This window comes from Mytilus californianus, unplaced genomic scaffold (genome assembly GCF_021869535.1).
Source record: "Mytilus californianus isolate M0D057914Y unplaced genomic scaffold, xbMytCali1.0.p SCAF_13, whole genome shotgun sequence".
Classification (NCBI taxonomy): domain Eukaryota; kingdom Metazoa; phylum Mollusca; class Bivalvia; order Mytilida; family Mytilidae; genus Mytilus; species Mytilus californianus.
This window is the reverse complement of record NW_026262615.1, coordinates 37,461,733-37,483,491: the sequence shown is the minus strand read 5'-3', so window position 1 is coordinate 37,483,491 and position 21,759 is coordinate 37,461,733. Positions and strand designations below refer to the sequence as shown.

General features: G+C 34.3%; 1 protein-coding gene across 1 annotated transcript; it reads right to left on the bottom strand.

Annotated features, from left to right (window-relative positions):
- Positions 1-692: 692 nt before the first annotated feature.
- LOC127723598 (bone morphogenetic protein 7-like) lies at positions 693-20,435 on the bottom strand. The gene is made up of 6 exons (XM_052230289.1): positions 19,762-20,435; positions 12,701-12,884; positions 9,913-10,064; positions 8,248-8,445; positions 7,156-7,232; positions 693-5,366 (listed from the first exon to the last, which is right to left on the bottom strand). Exons 1-6 carry the CDS (start codon positions 20,144-20,146, stop codon positions 5,106-5,108), a joined length of 1,257 nt encoding a protein of 418 aa, XP_052086249.1. The 5' UTR covers positions 20,147-20,435; the 3' UTR covers positions 693-5,105.
- Between the last annotated feature and the right edge of the window lie 1,324 nt (positions 20,436-21,759).

The window sequence follows — 21,759 nt, the reverse complement described above, 5'->3', positions numbered from 1 at the left end:
TTGATTTTGCTTTTTGGTGTTTTAACGCCACTTTTAAGCACCGCTTTTGGGCTATTTCGTGGTGCCCAGTTTTTATTGGTGGAGGAAGCCGGAGTGCCCGGAGAAAACCACCGACCTTCGATAGGAAAACTGACAATCCTAGTCAATTAAGATTGGAGTCGAGTGCACCCGCACGAGCGGGGTTCGAACTCACAACCTCAGTGTTGACTGGCTAGTGATTACAGTAACTACTTAGACCACTCGGTCACCGAGGCCCCCTTGTATATTATAAACTGCGTTTAAAAATGCAATTGAAAATTCCTGACCTGATTCCCGAATAGCAACCTCTGGTTGTACTTTTCGTCCCTATATCTACTGGTACATGATTTTTCTATGATGTACGTGTATTTGTTTTAAAAAATTCTAAATGTTGTCTGGTGTGCTTTTGTTTTGTCGGTATTAAAACTCTCCAGAGATCATGTTTGCAATTGTCTTGTATATACCGACTGTAAATAAAGCTGTTTGTCTTACGACTCATTTGTTGTCAATTTTATTAAGCTAAATTTCATAAGGTTCGACAGATTATACTATCTGACTTGTCAGAACGAGGCCCAATGGCTTAATTGGTTAAGCCAATCTTGACTCAGATAATAAGCTCTTCAATTTTTGTTTAATGAAGTGTTTTATATATTATATAAGATGGAGACACAAACTAGAAATTCAAACAGTTTATTTAAATTGTTTTAAGTAAACGTTTGTATATATACGAACAGAAAATAGTGCATAACAAAATTTTAACAAATGTGCTTATATAAACATACTATTCATTTCAGTGACGGATTCAGAGGGGGCGTAGAGGGCGTATCCCTTTTGTCGGAAAATATATCATACTTTACTATCAAATCGTCCCAAAAGAATTACGCCTCGCTACCCTCGGCAGTTTTTCTATAATTTAAGGGAACTACGCCCCCTTTAAATAAATCCTAGATCCACCCTGCATAGAAAAGAAAAACATTCCCCAATTGTTGTATGTGGAGAGTTCAATAGTTTGTATGGCACTACTTATTAAATACAATACGTTCAAAAATACCATTATAATTGAAAGTTCAGTATATGAAAACAGATCTTTGGATTGTACTCTTTGTGGTATGTAATCAATGTAAAACTGAATTAATATAGATTGAAATGAAATCGTGCTCCATGAATCATCTGTCAATCAATATCATAAGACGAATAATAAAAGGTAGATTTCAGTTTAAGGCCAAGTATATGTAATGGGCGATATTTCGCATTTTGTTTGCATTTAGAACTCGTTGAACATCAAATGTATCAATTACTGACATTATATGATTTGAATCGTAAATATTAATTCAATTCAATTGTAGATTTTATAAGACAAATTGAATACAATCGCAAAATGTAGATTTCAGTTTAAGGCCAAGTATACGTAATTGGACGATACTTTAGATTTTGATGAAAAATTGTATATACGCATTTAGAAATTCATCTGAGTATCGAAAAACATTATATATGTAGCTTTCATACTTCCAGAGATTCAGTCAATTAAAAATTTGTGAATTAGGTCTACAAATATATTGAATGTATGTAAAAAAAAAATTTGTGAATTAGGTCTACAAATATATTGAATGTATGTAAAAAGAGGCGAAAAACATGTGATGTTACCCTTGTATGTCTGTTGCACCCCTGCTTTGAATGGAAAATATATAATTTATTAGCATAAAGTGGTCAATTTTTTTTTCGCCTCGCTCCTCTCGCCAGTTTATATTATTTTTTTTTTCAATTATGCCCCTTTAATAAAACATGGATCCGCCCCCTGCGAGAAGTTGATAGTCCATGTGCAGCTGCGGTAAATCAGCTTTTATTTCTTTAGAAAATAAGGAGATGTGGTATGATTGCCAATGAGACAACTAACCACCAGAGACCAAAAGACTTAGATGTCAGTAACTGCGGACATATTGGCCCCTATTGTGTCAGTCAGGTGTAATGTTATTCAGTATATTTACAATTTAACAAAAAGTTGAACACAAATATGAGGCAGAAGAAAATAACAATAATACATTAAAAATATAAAATATAAACCAAATACCCGGATGTAATGCGTCATGTTTAAACGTATATATGGGTTCATCGTGATGACATGTATATAAATTGATATTGATATCTAAGCATGTACTTCCTATACCAGATTGTTTTAGATTTACATAAAACATTACAAAAACAAAGCTTATAATTTAACATACAGTATCAGTTGCTGGCATAATATGATTTAAATCGTAAATATTAATTCAGCGCGGGAACCAAAAACCAATGCGGCAGCTAATGTAATCGCAGCATCTTTTAATTAAAAGAAAAACAATTATCCAGTTTTTTTACGTAATCTTTTTAAAAACATTTGAAAGATTGTTGACAAGGATAAATATCTTTGAGCACTTTTATTTCTTTAAATAAAACTATTGCGTTTTGCAAAATTCGATTACAAACAAACAAAGAGGAAGAATCAATTTCCCTGGCTGTATTTTTACACCAAGGGCCATTTTCTAAAAGTCGTTCAACTAATCTATTCTCAAATTCACAGTATCATCAATTGCAATATGCACTTCAAGGTTTTAACAAGTGTCACATTTTGGTGTATTTTCGAACATGACATTTGTGACCTCATTAAAAATACCCAAAGATGGCCAAACAACTGCAATTATGGCAGATATTGGTCAATCTTGTAATGAGAAGTCATCGAAAAAGTGTATAATAAACATCTTTAACCAAAACCAACATTCTGCGAGAAGAAGCAATTTATATTGTCCTTCGAATAACATCGTTAGATACGTCTTGCGACGAGAAATTTTACAAAAACAAGTAAATATTACAATACTGTTTTCAATCCCAATACGCAGCACTGAAAACAGCTTTTTATTTAACGCGTTAGTTTTGAATTCGCACCAACCTATAAATTATTGGTGCTTTCTTCAAACAAGAATGCGCACGCTGAAATGAGTCGCCTGCTTTACTTATGATTTAATTTTTGTCGAAAGTCTGTAATATGAAGTTGTTACTATTATATGAAAATATCACATAAACATAACATTATCAATGTTCTAAGAAAATGAGGTCACGAGCTGAACCATGCCAGACAGACATGTACACCTTCCAATCATTCCATACACCAAATACAGTGGTCATATCGCTCATAGTACCGGAGAAATAGATCAAACTACAAATTCATAATATTGACCAATGAACCATGATGTGAGGTCAAGGTTATATGAACCCTGCTATGCATACATGTACACCTTACAATCATACCATACAACACATACATATAGTTGACCTATTTCTTATAGTATCTGATAAACTGACAATACCACAAAAACATTTTATTGACCAACTAACCATGAAAATGAGGTCAAGGTTGTATGAACCCTGCCAGACAGACATGTACACCTTACAATATTCCATACACTAATTTAATTGACCTATTGCTCATAGTATCTGATAGATTGACAAAATCACAAAAAAAATATTATTGGCCAATAAACCATGAAAATGAGGTCAAGTGAAACCAGCCAGTTGGACATGTACATCTTACAATCATTCCATACACCAATTATAGTTGCCCTATTGCTTAAAGTATCTGAGAAATAGACTAAACCACAAAAACTAAACGTGTCGAATGAACCATGACATTGAAGTCAAGGTCAAAAGAAACCTGCCAGTCAGACATGTACACTTTACAATCATTCCATACAACAAATATAGTTGACCTATTCCTTATAGTATCTGAGATACGAACTTGACCACGTAACTTTAATCTTGATCACTGATCCACAAAATGAGGTTGAGGTCAGGTGAACCCTGTCTGACTGACATGTAGACATTGCAAGGAACCCATATACTAAATATAGTTATCATATTGCTCTTAATAAGTTAGTATTTCTCTTGACAAAAAAATGTAGTTTTTTTCAAGCAATCACTGATAAAAAAAAAATGAGGTCAAGTACACTGGACATTTAACAGGCGGAAACTTTGTAACATAAGGTATATACATACAAGGTATGAAGCATCCACGTCTTCTACCTTCTGAAATATAAAGCTTTATACAAATAGTTTACGCCGTCGCCAACGCCTCCGCTACCGGATTGTAATACCAATGTCTTGCATTCTTCGACTTTCGTCGAAAGCGAGACAATAAAATTAGCCGATGGTTTATTTTCATTGGTTTTAACTAATACTAAGAATACAAAGTTAACAGCAGTTGACGCGACAGTAACACTAATGTCAACTAAAGCTAATGACTAGGCGCATTACATTTGCGCGCATTACCATTACATTCCCATTCTATTCAGGCGACATTCGTCTATGTTTAACAGTAGTTTACGTTACATTCTTATTATAACCCTACTTGAGACAAGGTCGACCATGTTGCTTAGAAATTGTCACTTCAATGTTTGGCAGCGCTCTCTAAGAACAAATACGATCATTCTACATTAGGAAAAATAAACTTAAAGTAAAAGCTATAAAACGAAGAACATAAAATTAAATTACATATAAAATTAATTCGTTGTTCACAGGCCTGGCCATGCATGAAATACAAAATATAGATGCTAATTACATAAAAAGAATAATAAATAATTTCACAACCTATGAACTGCTCAATATATGATCATAAAATCTGCACTTGATTTAAACATAAAACACATGTAGACATGTACATTACATATTCCAGTGAAATGCCAAGTGTAACTTAAAATAACTAACATATGTAAATCAGCATGTTAAACATGTGTTTCATTTTAGCAGATGTAAGTTTTAAAGATAAAGGGTGTTCGTTAATTTGGATTTTAAAATTTTCAATCATGTCTTCTGGAACTCGTGTTATTCTATTGATTTTTACACAAAAAAACAAAATAAGTACATTACTGCTTAAAATGTGATCTTAACAATACGGTAACCTTTGACCTATACACAAACTTTAATCTGCATCAACAGAATGTTTGTTCGAATCAAGTACACCTTTATGGAAGACAAATTATGAAATGAAGTTATGTCATTTTGATTTTAATAGCAGACCACATTTTAGAGGTACTTAACTTTGAAAGAACACTAGGCACTTAATGACAACCACATGACTTAACGATCATCATTGGAAACTTCTGTAAAACAACATTCAAATTGTCATCAAAGTACAAAACAGACTGTGCTCCTAATTTAGTAGGAGCACACCCCGGACTTGGTGCTTGTTTAGGGTTCATTAAATGAACAAGTGTCTGTACTATAGCATGGTTAGTGGCGTTCATGTGTGCTGCCAAAGGAAACTGACATTCCCCTTCGCAGTAAAAAGCTTGGAACCCATCCGGTGCAATTATCCAACTCTGTAAATATACAAAATTACAATATAGAAAATCTTAAGAAAACAACTGTAAATTAGAAAAATATTCATCAAATCGTAGCTTCAAGGTTGACTAGACTTGAAAAACGGGTATTTTACTAGTTATCGCTGTCCTGTGTCCTCCAAAAAATTAACTTGTTATATTAATAACATCATTTCATAAAAATCCTAACAAATGTTTCATATTTCCGTTGTCCAAATTAACCAAGTTACAATGAACTGTACATCTACAGTACCAATGCCTGACATATCCAAATCACTTAATAACCGACGTATCGCCACTGAAAATACTTGAGACACATTACCATCGCCTTATCGCCACCTAACTTTCTCTGGACATATTACGGCCGTCTTAACGATACCTAACGTGCTTTGAAAACATTACCAACGCCTTCACGCCGTATAACGTAATCTGAAAACATTACGGCCGCCTTACCACCATTTGACGTACTCTGGACACATTACGGCCACCTTATCGCCACTTACGTACTCTGGAGACATTTCCGACGCCTTATCTCCAACCAGCGTATTCTGGACAAATTACCACCTCCTTCCCGCCACCTATAACCTCCAGATACATTACAGTTGTCTTATTAACACCGAACGTACTCTGATCACATGACAGTCGCCTTATTGGCGCCTAAAGTTCTCTAAACACATTACGACCGCTTTATTAAAACTTAGCGTACTTCGGAAACATCAACGCCACCTAACAGATTATGAACACATATCGGTCGCCTTATCGCCACATAACGTACCCTTAAAACATTACCACCGCCATAACGCCATCCAACGTACTCGGTACACATTACCTCTGCCGTATTGCCACCTCACGTTCTCTAAATTCATTACCATGGCCATATTGCCACCTAACGTACTATATACACTATACCACGGATTACTGCCACTTGACGTACTCTGGACACATAATCCCCGCCTTACTGCCAACTGAAGTACTCTGGACACATTTACCCGCCTCGTTGCCACCTAACGTACTCTAGACACATTACCCACGCCTTATTGCCACCTGACGTACTCTGAACACATTACCACCGCCTTATTGCCACCTTACGTACTCTGGACACATTACTCCGCCTTATTGCCACCTGACGTACTCTGGACACATTACTACCGCCTTATCGCCATCTTACTTACTCTAAGTTCATAATCTGATCATAGGACAAACATTACTTCATTCATCTATTAGTCTCGCGATCAGTAATTATATTAGTAGAATTCCACGTGATCGCATGAGACAGAATTAAATGATATATCTGTTAAATAATTCAATATAGGAAAATTGAGACGCATTTAAAAAAAAGAAATATCAAAAATACCAAGCTCTATGGTATATTAAAAATGGGGAGGTCCTTAACAAATGACTATACAAAACGCTTGACTATATCAACAGGAGCCTGTAATTCAGTGGTTGTCGTTTGTTTCTGTACATCATATTTGTTTTTCGTTTGTTTTTTACATAAATCAATCGTTTGAATTGTTTTACATTTGTCATGTCGGGGCCTTTTATACCTTACTATGCGGTATCGATGTTGCACATTGTTGAAACCGTACGGTGATCTATACTTGATACATTCTATGTAATTTGGTCTCAGATGGAGAGTTGTGTCATTGGCAATCATGCCACATCTTTTTATTTTTGTCAACGGAACGATATTTACTTTACCTAAGTGACGAAATTTACAATCACACGCCTTTATCTGAGATTTTTTCAATCGCAGTGAATAAAAATAGTATCAGTTATGAAAACCTACCTGCCAACCTAAATCTTTAAATTTTACAAACATTTGTTTCCTTTGACAGGGCCACCGTCGTATCCGTCGTGGATATCCTGAAATGAGTTTTGATTACATAGATATTGCTTAACGTGCATCGGCAAATAGAACATTAATATTTAGGACATGTATATGTCATACAAATATTCTTTTTTGTCCTTTTTATGTAATAGATAAACAAGCTGGGTCATTGTATAACGTCCTAGCACACAAACAGGAGTCTGCAGGTAGATGTTTCATACTATAATTAAAAAAAAAACACTCTGACTCCGAGTCCATGGTAATGATCGGGCTTGATCAAGAAAGGAATGTTATGCGTTTATCAATGTACTCAAACAATTCAAACAGAATTACAGAAGAATTCGTGGTACACATATTTTGATGCCTTGCGAACATTGATTTTCTAAATTATCTCTAGTTAAACTCGTCTTAAAATAGACCAAGTCTTTTTGATCTCAGTTGAAACAAATTTAAAATCTACAGTCTGTGATAGAAATAAACCATTCAAAATAAATTAGATAAATTTGTAGACGTATGAAACGTTATTTACACGTTTGAAGCTACGTGCCAGAAAATTTGTCAATAATATTACAACCGATTTATAGCCATGATAGTCAACTGTTTACCTTCACAAAATGTCTGTATCTATGTAACGTTATTTAGTACAGTGTACTTTTAACTGCAATGTAGTCCTTCACTATTTACATTTGGCTATTATCACTGTATATCAAACATTGCAAGTCTTTCAAAAGATGAACATGATATTTGCTGTACGTTAAAAGTACCGTGGATTCATTATTATACGTTGGATACCAATTTTCGTGGGTTTTGTGGGGACAGGTGAACCACGAATTCAAATGTTCAACGAATAACATATTTTCAAAAGGCTTTGTATACAGAGACTGGCAAAACCACGAAATCAAATATCCACGAATATGTAAGTTTTCAGCGATCCACGAAAATTGATACCCATGAAAATAAATGAATCCACAGTATACGGCACAATATTGGAAACACGTCCTCTACATAACAGTAGTTTTGTATTATTAGTTTATGCACCATTAAACATACTTGCGTATCTGTATGCAGGTGTTTCCGGTTGATCTGCACTCATATCTTGCATAGCTTGTCGTTTATATCGTTCAGCAGCACGTGTTTTTCTTAGGTTCACTTTTTGTGATGCTTTGAAGAATCCAGTTAAAAAGGGTTGCCTATTTTTCGCACCTCTATGCCCAACGATTCCAAATTTGTCCGGATCTACTTCTGAACCTAGAAAAAGATGGTATTCCTAACATATGATATTTACTACATTTCTTGTCGTGATCAATTATACTATAAATAGAATAACTTCATTTTTTTAGGCAAACTTAAGTTAGAGAACAGAAACGAAAAATTCAGCAATTTAGAAACTATGTAGATTTTAATTCCTTCGGTCGCTCAGAGTAGAAACAATATACCAGGAGACGATAGCGCATACGTTCATATGGACTATAGCGCATACGTTCATATGGACTATAGCGCATACGTTCGTATGGACTATAGCGCATACGTTCACATGAACTATAATAGCGCATACGTTCATATGGACTATAGCAAATACAGTCTATAGCGCATACGGTCATGCGGACTATAGCGCATACGTTCATATGGACTATAGCGCATACGATCATACGGACTATAGCGCATACGTTCATATGGACTATAGCGCATACGGTCATCAGGAATAAATAAAGCGCACACGTGAACAATGTATTTATACTGTAAAATAGCTCATTGCGAGATAAAGGGATTACCTGGCTGCTTGCAAATCTTTTTGATAAAATTTTCCTTTGGCTATTAACTGTAATTTTGACGAATCACCCACACACATAAGATAACTAGTAATATCAAGTGATTTATACATGTATTTACAAAATAAGTTTAAATAAATGTGGAATGTGTCCATGGGACACAGATGATGCCCCCGTTTGCATATGATATCATATAAAATTATAAACGGACATAACTGAAGAACGGTAAAAGTGACCTACCCAAATTTGAACTTGATCTGAGTTTTGTGGTAATAAGTATTGTGTATAAGTTTCATGAAATTTGGTTGAGGCAAACTTAAGTTAGAGAACGGAAACGAAAAATTCAGCAATTTTTCCATTTGTATAGGGCATAACTCTAGAACGATTGAAGTGACACCACCATAATTCAAACTTGATCTGTATAACCTGGTAATACGCATTGTGTATAAGTTTCATAGCATTTGGTTGAGGCAAACTAAAGTTAGAAAACGGAAACGAAAAATTCAGCAATTTTTCCCTTGTAAACGGCATAACTCTAAAACAGTTAAAGTGACACCACCAAAATTCAAACTTGATCTGTATCTTGTGGTAATAAGCATTGTATATAGGTTTCATAGCATTTGGTTGAGGCAAACTAAAGTTAGAGAACGGAAACAAAAAAATCAGCAATTTTTCCATTTGTAAAGGGGCATAACTCTAGTACGGTTAAAGTGACGCCACCAAAATTCAAACTTGATCTGTGTTTTGTGGTAATAAGCATTGTGTATAAGTTTCATAACATTTGGTTCTGGCAAACTAAAGTTAGGGAACGGAAACCAACTTTTGGATGTATGGATGGACGTACAGACGGACAAGGGTAAAACTGAATGCCCCCTCCGCTACGCCGGGGGCATACAAACATATATTATAATATATAAAATATTCACAATCTCATAACGAAACATACCTTTTCTAATGAATTTAATTTTCATATAAAGACCAAGATTTGCTGTCGGATATTGAGTCCAAAGTTCAGCCGCTTTGGTCAAATCAAGGGTCAACCAACCTACATGGTCTGCTTTTGTTGTTACGTTTCCAACTGATTCTAGATATTTGTCCCTAAAATTATAGTAATGGATAGATTTGTCTTAACATATGAATATACATCAATTATACTCAACAGATTTAAATCGGATGCTGTCTTCCTATCAATGCAATTGGTACTGATTTTTATAGTTTGTTCTAATCGTGTGCTGTTACACCACTATCCCAGGTTAGGGTAGGGTTGGACGCTCTCAAATGTTTAACCCCGCCATATTCTGTATGTGCCTGTCCCAAGTAAGGAGTCTGTAGTTCAGTGGTTGTCGTTGGTTAATGTCTGTCGTAATTGCTTTTGTGAATTGTTTTGCTATAAATTAGGCCGTTATTTTTCTCGTTTGAATTGTTTCACATTTTTCATTTCTGTGCCTTTTATAGCTGACTATACGGTATGGGTTTTCTCACTGTTGAAGGTCGTACGGTTGCCTATAATTGCTGACATCCAATTCATTTGAACATTGGTGATAGCAATCATAACACATCTGCTTAGTTTTATATTAATCAATACGGTATGGGATTTGCTCATTGGAGAAAGCCGTTTGTTGCGATGCCTAATTTCATGTCCTGTAGAAGAATCTGTCAATGTTTGGTTAAATTCTGTTGGGTCGTTTTAAATGGTGGATGATCCCATAAATGTCAGGTAGACCAATTATGTCAGTTTTGGGTTGCTCAAACAATTTTGCCAATACTGTGGATTCATTTATTTTCGTGGGTACCAATTTTGTGGATTAAGAAAAATTTACATATTCGTGGATATTTGATTTCGTGGTTTTGCCGAAGTCTGCATACAAGCCTATAGAAAATTTGTCATTCATTGAACATTTAATTTCGTGGTTCACCTATACCAACGAAATCCACGAAAATTGGTATCCAACGAATAATATTGAATCCACATTATTAGATATAAAGTGTCAAACAGCTCACTGTCATACAAGTGGTACCCATAAAATTAGATTTAACCAACCATTGTCTTCGGAAAATGTATGTACCAAGTGAGGAATATGACAGTTGTTATCCATTCTTTCCGTTGGTTGATATAGTCGAGCGTTTGATTTTGTCAGGTTTATGGACCTAACATATTTTTCAATATTTCTTGGAGTTAGATAAGGAGATTTGGTATGATTGTCAATATGACAACAACTATCCACAAAAGGAAAAAAATAAATTTATGATGTAACAACAACATGTAGGCCATCATTTGGCCTTCAACAATTAGAAGACAGACCGTGTAGTGAGCTATAAAGGCATTAGAATTAACAAAATGGTATGTTAGCTTTACATTATCAATTTGCAGCAATTTGCAGTTATCAGTCTATTGTGGATTCATTTATTTTCGTGGGTACCAATTTTCGTGGATTGAGGAAAAATTGAAGTTTCTTGGATGTTAGACTTCGATTAATTACTTTTATTCCTTATTCAACTACCAACGTATAATGCTAAAATATGCATACATGTAACGGACATGCAAAACTTTCAGAAGACCAAAGGTTCGTGCAAGATGTAGTGACAAATTTGTTGATCCATTTTATCTAACATACAATCACCCTTTGAACAGTATTTGTATTTCTGTAAATATATACTGGGTGTTAACAACAAAATGCTCCGCTAATTTAGCTTTTCGTCTGGAAGTCGGAAGAAACCAAAAGAAAACATCATTAAGGTCCAGTCTATAATATTTTCTTTGATAGAATACGATGTACATAAGAAACAAGAGGCGGAAGATGACCAAGGGGAAATTCAAAAATCATATGTCGAAGAAAAACTGACAACGTCATTGCAAAAACGAAAAGTGACGAAACGACAAACAATTCCACAAAACTCATGAAACACTTCAATGAAAACAAAAAATTGAGCAACACGAACCTTACCAAAAAACCGGGGTGAACTCAGGTGCTCCGTAAGTTCCTGCTCTACATGTGGCACCCGTCGAAAAACCGGGGTGAACTCAGGTGCACCAGAAGTTCCTGCTCCACATGTGGCACCCGTCGTATATATACTGATTATATATCACCTAGCAAAGGGACCATCTGAAAATTGTAAGGTGTAAGAGGCACACAATGTATATGTATATTCATTGTAAACTCAAGTCGAAAATAATCCATCCCCGTCCGGGTCATACCAAAGACTTGAAAATCAGTATTAGCGAATTGTCCGCTACCGACGCGGCATTTATAGGGATACGAGTAAACACATGTCGGCTTGGAGTCAGAGTAATATATCCAGGGATGGTTAAACATGAACCTGCAGACTAATAATAAGTATAACCTTGTGAACTAGTACGTTAAACATTCGGATCAGTGTGTCGGTCTAGTAAAACGCGTTATTTGTGTTCTAGTCCTGATATGCATGTAGTACATATAGATGTCACTGTACCTTCAATACCAATCCATCGTCATCATCAAAAAGATTAAACGAGTTGACAGTGGTATAGAAGGGTGTTCTCCAGGACCTCTCCCATCCAGCTGTAAAATTCATGCTTTTATAGAGGGGAATTGACATGACTGTGCGGGATCAATTAAATTCGGGACAAGGGACATTTAATGACTTGTTGAATGTTTTATCATGTTAATGTAATTTGAATAAGATCACAAGCTGTGTCGTGTATATGCCGGGCAATTAAAATATAAAATAATATACACACAAGCAAAAAAACTTACTCGGGATCCGGTCCTTGTTTTATCAAGTATATCTGAATCTGAAAATCATTACTTTTCCACTTTTTAGCTTTATCTTTAAAAATCCTAAGTTCAGCTTTCACTACCTTTTCTTCCACTGTCACTTCACTAAAATCAAAGAAAAACGTCCGGTCTTTCTCGTGGCGTAGATGTGGGACTTTTTTTGCTGAAAAAAAAATTGTTCATTGAATAAAATGTACACTTCTCGTCAGTTTGCATGCTAAGCATTTTGTTGTACAGATTTTATTTTTTCATTTAAAATTTGTTTTTTATTGGCTTCAATATTTGCTTTTCTACGTCTTGAAATGAATAATTTGGGAATGAACGTCCTATTGCAGTTTATTCAGCATCAACACCATCGTTAGGAAATTAAAGTGGAATGTATAAATTATTTCTTAACTGTACCCATATCGAGTCCTGAGAAAACATTATAAAAAGACTTATTTAGTGAAATAAAAATCACTGAAGACATGACTTTTTATGATTTTGTAGAAGTCCTTAACGTATCGTCTATGAAATGGAACTTAGAACGATCAATGCTTAATTCTGTATACTTTCTATTACGAAATCCAAACAAGTATTACGGTTCCAACAAATACAGAACTATGCAGACATGCCAGGTGTCCCAGCAGTGAATGTAATAAGACGAAATAGTGTAATATGACCGAACAGAGGAATTTCTCTAATTCTTAGCCGATTTATACTTTTCTTGACAATGACATTTTAAACATTTAAAACGCTCGGCAAGCCTCGTTTCAAGTTTAAAAAATCTGTCTCGAGTGGAGAGATATCGTATCACACTTGATGTTGTGGTAGAATCATGACACATGACAGGCGGAAACCCAGTTGAAATTAAACAAAAGAAATGGAACTCTCTGTTAGAGAAGGTAAAAAAGACCAAGTTGGTAGATTTGAATTATTTACATCTGTTTCTATGGGCTTTAAAAGTTTAATGAAAGTGCCTAATTTAGGATTTTATTCATCTTCTGTATGTGTTTTTAGTTAAAATATGAAATATTGTATGGAGCTTCGAGTTATTTGCAGACTTTTAAATTATAGACAAATTTTCACAAAACAGTCGATTGTGGTAGGTGCAAATACACGTGGATCTTTTTTGTGCATAAGCATAAATTCCGCGGAAAAAATTCCAAAAGAAAGATAATAAATTGAACTTTTTAAAGCATTAATTTACGTCTCTGTCCCCCCGACAGTTTTTTTTTGGAAAAAAATCCCCAAAATGGGCATCAATTTCATCGAAAAGAAAAAGTCGAGTACACCTTTGTATGTTTAGGCGTGTTTGAGTCGACTTTTCTGTCTTGAAAATGTATAAAAGAAAAATATTGATACATCATCTCGCGTCAGGTTCTATCATTTTTATATATTGAGGCTAAAGGTTGATATAATAACATAAAAAAAATTACAGAACTAAAAAATGAAAAAAATATGGGTCAAGTGACATACCTTTCTAATGAGTCATAACAACAGAGTAGGAGTGTTCGAAGAACAAATTTTTAATAATAGTACTTGACGACAGACTTTTCAAGTGGATCTTCAAAATGCATAACTTCGAAAAAAAACTTCATTTTTTGTGTGTGTTATCTTGGGTAAATAGTCTTCAACCTCTGAAATGTTTTAGTCTGCCCTTCCACGAAATATTTTATTAGAATTTTTAAAAATATTTTTGAAACGGCGTTTTAAAAAGCTAGTAGACACATTTGTCTTTTAAAATACAACTTGCATATAAGGATCGTTATGATGCTATGTCGATAAATTTATCGGTTTTCAAGAGTTAAAATTGACAGAGCGTCATCACTACAATGGCTTCCATTTTTATGATTATAAAATTTAGGTGGCGTAATGGGGTTATTATTTTGACGAAGAAGAATCCTGACTGATGATACTCAGGACAGAGGCTTGTTTAAATGAATAGACGAAAATAAGTTTAAAAACTAAAGGAAATGCAAGAAATGTTCAGTTTGCCCTCGGCCCTTGTAAAGTCTATGATTTGCTAAGGTTAACCTTAAAAAAAGTAAGGACCATTAAAAATGAGAGGTGCACAATATCAGTGTTTGGTAGAGATTCTGATAAATAAAATTGAGATTAGAAATGGGGAATATGTCAAAGAGACAACAACCCGACCAAAGAGCAGACAACAGCCGAAGTCCACCAATGGGTCTTCAACGCAGCGAGAAAATCCCGCACCTGGAGGTGGTCCTCAGCTGGCCCCTAAATAAATTTGTGTACTAGTTCAGTGAAAATGGACGTCACACTAAACTCCAAAACATATAAATGAACTAAAGTTAAAAAAACATACAAGACTAACAAAGGCCAGAGGCTCCTGACTTGGGACAGGCGCAAAAATACGGCGGGGTTAAACATGTTTTGTAAGATCTCCCCCTCCCCCTATACCTCTAGCCAATGTAGAATAAAGAAACACATAGCAATACGCACAGTAAAACTCAGTTCAAAAGAAGTCAGAGTCCGATGTCAGAATAGGTAATAAAAGAAACTAAGCAAAATGACAATGATACATAATTGAACAAAGGACTACTAGCAGTTACTGACATGCCAGCTCCAGACCTCAATTAAACTGATTGAAAGATTATGTCTTCATCATATGAAAATCAAGTACAATCCCTCCCGTAAGGAGTTTAGTATCATACCATCATAAAATATATGAGAAGAACATATATAGCCCGTATCATGCCAATTACTGGTTTTAGAATAAATGTGTTTACTTCCGATGCAGTTTATTTAAATTATGATTCGGGATTTGTGAGCAGTGGATAAACACGTGTAAAAAGTCCATGCCTTCAAAAAGTAAACACCATCAATTATCATTCAGATGAAGAAATGAAATAAAAGACCACGTGCAAAAGTACATCAAGTATTTAAGACTTTTTGAAAATTCCACAAAATTATATAAAGCGGTTCAGGAGCAGCATTTGTATCTTCCGCAACTATCTTACTCTAAATGTCTTGGTAACATGATACATGATGGAAATTGTTACCTACAAATATCGAGATCAATGTCATTGAATTTTTTGTACTTGTAAAAATATAAAATGGGGCAACATTTCAATAAGCTTATAGCATATATATTCGCACTCAATACAATGGTCAAAATGATGTGCATTGACATGTGAGGGAGATACAGGCAATAGAGACCTCCTTTCTTTCGATTTTTTCTTTTAAAAATGCGTAAAAATAAATCGATGAAACATGGGATGCAACCATCCTCTTGTCCAAAAAAAATAGGATCTGCACATAGTGAGATTGAAAACAAAAGTAAGTGTTTTCGGCTTTTCCTCCTCTGGCCAGAGATGTAGGTATGTGTAGATAGAAATTATACTTCATTTTAATTTGTTTTCCCTTCTTTTTGTTTGTGCCTTCACTACACAAGGACTCACGGTTCACCAATAACACTTAAGAGTAATAATTTTTTGGCATAACAAAAGGCATACAGGAAAAACCTATTAAAAACACAAATGTTTTTTTTTATGATGGCCCGAGTGCATTCTCTATGCAATAATATCTAATGAAATGCCAAAACTTTCAACAGAAAAGAGCTGCCAATATCTATAACCCTATTTTATTAGTATTTAGTGCAAGATAAACACATGTAAAACCATCTGTAATTTAATTATTCGTAACCTATTAGAGGAATGTTTATTCAATATAGTAATTTACTGTTTCGGCCTTGAGCCAAAACGGAAATTTAAGACGCTTGCTCCAGCATGTGATTGTAAATTAAAAAATGCTTGAAAAAGAAATATAAATAATTCTCGCATTCCAACTTCTTCATTGACTCAAAAAATATTTGATCTCGAGAAGCATCAATACGTTTGTATTATACTTGTATCATTGAATAAGTTTCAATCACGTCTGAGATCTTCCTTCAAGCCAAACAATAAAATTCTGTTTCATGTCTCCCTAACTATTCTATATTGTCATGCTTACCCTAACATACTTAATGAAATGTATGGTTAAGCACCTTTGAAGTCTAGAACATTTACCTATATCGTCAAAGTAAAATATAAGAATAAATAAACATCTTTTACCCAACTATAATTTCTGCCAGGAGATAGGAAACAAGTATATATATTTGTTTGGCCTTAGTATGTTTTAATTCCATGCACTCGATTTAATGCCGGATGTTATAGAGAATGGATGGACGGATTGGTGTTTTGACGTCCAGTGGAAAATATGTCATGCATATTAAAACGAGAACACATATTGATGTGATGTGAATATTATGGGTCGAACCCTGCTTTGTACTATACCGATTTACGCTAAGTCGGATCTTAACATGCTTGTTCGCAGAAAAAAATGCCCCAACTTAAGATAAACGGAAGGTGGCTTATTGATTTAACGTATATTTGAAAAAGGGTGGTCGTTTTAGCAGCTACACAGAATCCCGAAGGCAAACTCAATTGATTTAATGTAACTATCACGCCCAGTTTTTGGTGGGGTTCGTGTTGCTCAGTCTTTAGTTTTCTATGTTGTGTTTTGTGTACTATTGTTTGTCTGTTCGTCTGTTGTCTTTATCTTTTTTAGCCATGGCGTTGTCAGTTTATTTTCGACTTATGAGTTTGAATGTCCCTTTGGTATCTTTCGCCCCTCTTTCACTATTCCAGTGATGTTTGAATAATACTGATGAAATCCGAGTTCAAGGATTGAACCATTGACCTTCAACTCACTGTCTAGTGATCAACATTACAAAATACTTAATAAACTTAAATAAAATTAACGACAAAATTATCATCGAAACTATAAATGGAAATATTTACTCACATTTCAACAAAAATAAACGTATTGATGATTTAAATAAAATATTTTATATCTAAAGTGGTTTGTACTATTAGAAAGAAAACCATTGTACATGTTACAATTATACATAATTTAGATGTTGGTAAGATATATTGACTAATTACTCTGTCGTTTTAATGGTCAAAACACCTGTGTTTTACAAAGGTAAAAATCAGTTGACATTTTAGGTTTGTCATTTGTGAAAGGTACATCAGTGAACGAAATATACAAGTCTAATATATAGGTAAAAAATTATCTTGTTTGAAATGTAAACCCTGTAATCATGTTAATTATAGAGCAATTTTGTTATCAATTGTCGTCGTGATGAACTCGGCAAATATACTGTATCTAAAGGAAAAATACAATGTAGGAGCTATGCAAAAACCAGCCCAGGGATTTTAACCCATATTATTTGTAAAATACGCAAAAAGAAAACTCTGGTAGCATAAAACATGTATTTTTTTGTGATTTATGAGGGTCTAGATGGGGGTTCTTCATTTCTGTATTCTTTAATTTATTAGGTACATGTAATTTTTCTCTATTCCTCACATTTCTTGCCCATTATTTATTCTTTATATGTTAAATGTTTTGAGCACACCATTATTCTCTATTCTTTGTTTTTTCCCTATTCTTTTCTTTCATCCATTTTCTGTAGATTTAGTTCATTTTTTTCTATTCTTCAAACCCCATCAATTTATTGCATATGGTTTTGTTTATTTATTATTATTATTATTATTATTATTATTATTATTATTATTTTGAGGACATCATTATTCTCTATTCTTTATTTTTTCTCTATTCTTTGTTGTTTTTTCTCTATTCTTTTCTTTCATCCATTTTCTGTAGTTTATTTTTCTCTATTCTCTTTAAACCCCATGAATTTATTGCATATGGTTTTGTTTATTATTATCATTATCAATATCAATTCCTGATTCAAGTTTACTAATTTGCATGTAGAAATAACAAAAAGAATTGTATACAATTACTGTCTTTTGATGAGGTAAATGTGTGGTTTTATTGACTTTTGAAAAACTGATATTCACTGAGGCCAACGACCGAAGTGAATGTCACTAGGTTTTTCAAAAGTCAATTAAACCACATATTTACCGAAACAAAAGACAGTAATTGTTTTATTCCATGTTCCGAGCGAGAAAAATATGTATAAAATACATGTAACAGTTATTTACCAAAACCAACTAAACGTCAAACATTGTATCGTTATTATACACGTAAAAGCACGCGACGTTTTGCGCGGTGAATATACTTTTTCCGCAGGTGAATATGCTTATTTATTCAAAATCCCATTCATATAGAAAAACCTACTAAAGTTCTATCAATATGGAATAAATAGTTTTATTTTACAATATAAACACATGATAAACAAAAATAATTATTGTCTATTGACAGTTGCTAAAGTTTAAATAAAAAATGATAATTTTATCAGCTAATGACAATACTTCACGAGAAAGTGATATCGTTGTTTTGAAAATATTATCACTCAAAGAAATAATATGTACATTGAATAAGTTTCGGTACATGAGCATGATGAGCTAGAAACTTCAAACAAACTGTTAAAATTCTATTATGTAGAAAAATATAGATATATCTATTTTGGGGAAGATTTTTCTTCTTAAAGAGCAGTCATTTGATTTTTGAAGGTTTGGGGGTTGGCCACATCGGTGATTCTAATATTTATTTTGAATAAATTAGAGTCAAATAGTTCAACACCGACAATTCATCTGTTGCAAGGGAAGTTTTCTCAATGCACTGTTTGATTCTAAATTGCATAAAACAAATGTTATTTCAAAAGTAAAGTAACACAAAATAGTATACAATGTTTCATGATACTGAAATTCCCCTTTTTAACAGTCCATAAAATACATTAAAGAAAAAGAAACATTACTAACTGAAATATATATCCCACTTCTACGAGATTTTTTTACATGGAGAATGGATGCGATGAGGAAAAAGGGGGGGGGGGGTGTTGAAATGGTCTTTTATTATTTTTGTTTTTAGACATCTACTCATAGAGTTAAATTAAATAACACCTCTCAAATTGAATTTGAACTACAAATTTACACCAACAGATCAATAAATTGGGAAGGGGTGTATAAACTAAATATTTATGGATGAAAACACATTATTTAAAAAAAAAAATCGTGACAGAAAGGGAGACAATTTGTGCTTTCACATTCCCCCTTCAGAAAAGGCATTTCACATCCATTTATACCTACCACGATTAACAAAACTCATGATAACGTCTGCTCCTTGGATCGGTTCTATAATATCCCCAATAGATATATTCCCTGATATTCTGAATGATGGCGTGTCATCTAATAAAATTCCATCAGCACCCGCAATAGTATTGTACAAATCCAACATGAAACGAGGTGCCGAATAGTCATTAGTATGAACCTTTGGTTTTGGTCTATGGTGTAGTCCAAGCAGTGTCAAGATTTCTTGTTGGAGTTCTCGCTTACTCCTCGGGTTAATTTCATGTAATTTTTCCGTCTGATCCACGCCATTGTCTATGTAATATCCCGAAGACCAGCATACAATATCGTCCACACAACATATTAAAAGTACAACAGCGATAGAAATGTGTAAGTTCACCACCATGTTAAATGTGTACCTGTTTACCTGTAGACATTCGCCCCATTCACGTTATTTACAAACATATACATTCTTTTGAACTTAGTCAGGTAAACACGTTGATTTAAGAACACATTTTAAATATAATCTCCATATGTTTCCATTAATTAACAGATCGTGCGGATAAATTTTAGAACTGTTCTTATTTCTCCAGCTATCCAAATGAAATCTATTTTTACCGCGTTAATTACGTTTTCTTTGTATAAGTGGTTCCCCTGTCTGCACATAGGTTACACACAAATAAACAGGTGAGATATATACCGGTAAGTAATAAACAAATATTCCGACAGGTGCTATATGGTTATTCATCTAACAAACATTAAATATGTTAAAAGCATGTTAAAGTATTTGATAATAGAAAGGAAAAAGGGAAAAAGTTGATAACACCCCTCCCCCTTTCAAGCATACACGTTAACAGAGGAGAGAACTGAAAAAAAAAATAATCTTAATCGATATTTGATTACTTTATTATTATTGTTTTAGCTAATATGTTCATTTGTACATAGGAGCCACATGTAATATTTATTGATAAACCGGTTAAACATGCTAAAATTAACCTTCATTCTAATAATCTTCTCTTATCTCATTGAAATTTCATCCCAAGGGAATCTGGGGAATAGAAATATGGTGAATGAATGAACTTTATACTCATAAAACTACATAATTTTATCATGGTCACTCTTGGTCTTCTTCCGACCGGCAGTAAAACCCTTGCCAAAGTGGTGCGTTTATTTGGATGTGAGGGATATACAAGTACGCAGCCACGTCCGGTCAGAATGCGGACGTTAAATCCGATGCCTCGTGTACAGAGAATGTCACGCTCTTTGTACGTTAATTTAGAACCCTTGCAACAACTCTTTGAGGGGTCAGTAGGTGGCCTGTTGCAAAATTTCTTTCCCTATCATATACCCTCATTTTTTCAGTGGCAGTCTAAATTTCCCGGACTTTCATCCCAGACGGGGGGCCTCGGTGGACGAGTGGTCTAAGAAGTCGAACTACTGTATCACTAGCCAGTCAACACTGAGGTTGTGAGTTCGAATCCCGCACGGGGCAGGTGCACTCGACTCCATCTTAATTGACTAGGATTGTCAGTTTGCCTACCGAAAGTCGGTGGTTCGAATTCTCTCCGGGCACTCCGGCTTCCTCCACCAATAAAAACTGACCGCCACGAAATTGCACATTAGTGTTGAAAGTGGCGTTAAACACCAATCAATCAATCAATCAATCATCCCAGACGGCCTCCATTAAAGGACATAACTATTGTATCAATTATTAATTTGTTCTCGTCCTGAACATGCATGAAATAGTTGCAACGGGGCGTTAAGCAACCAACAATCAATGCATCAATCTAATTAAAATGTTCAAAACTATAACGATCAAATGTTATCCTGAAATGTACGCCACTGTGCAAATGTTGATGCCTGTGCGAATAAAGTACGAGAATATCTAATAAAAAAGCGTTTAAGGGATGTCAAATACCCTACACACCACCCCCTTTTTCCCCCACCCCCACACACATTCACAACAGCTCAATAGCCTGTGATAACTGAAAATACATTTTATCAAACAAAGCCAAATCT

Bases quoted from the DNA above. Each gene is read 5' to 3' on its own strand.
- LOC127723598 (XM_052230289.1), bottom strand. From the start codon at position 20,146: ATGGTGGTGAACTTACACATTTCTATCGCTGTTGTACTTTTAATATGT. The intron at 12,885-19,761 runs GTAGGTATAAAT...TTTTTTTTTCAG, and splicing joins CATGAGTTTTGTTAATCGTG to CAAAAAAAGTCCCACATCTA. The intron at 7,233-8,247 runs GTATGTTTAATG...AACTCATTTCAG, and splicing joins ACCTGCATACAGATACGCAA to GATATCCACGACGGATACGA.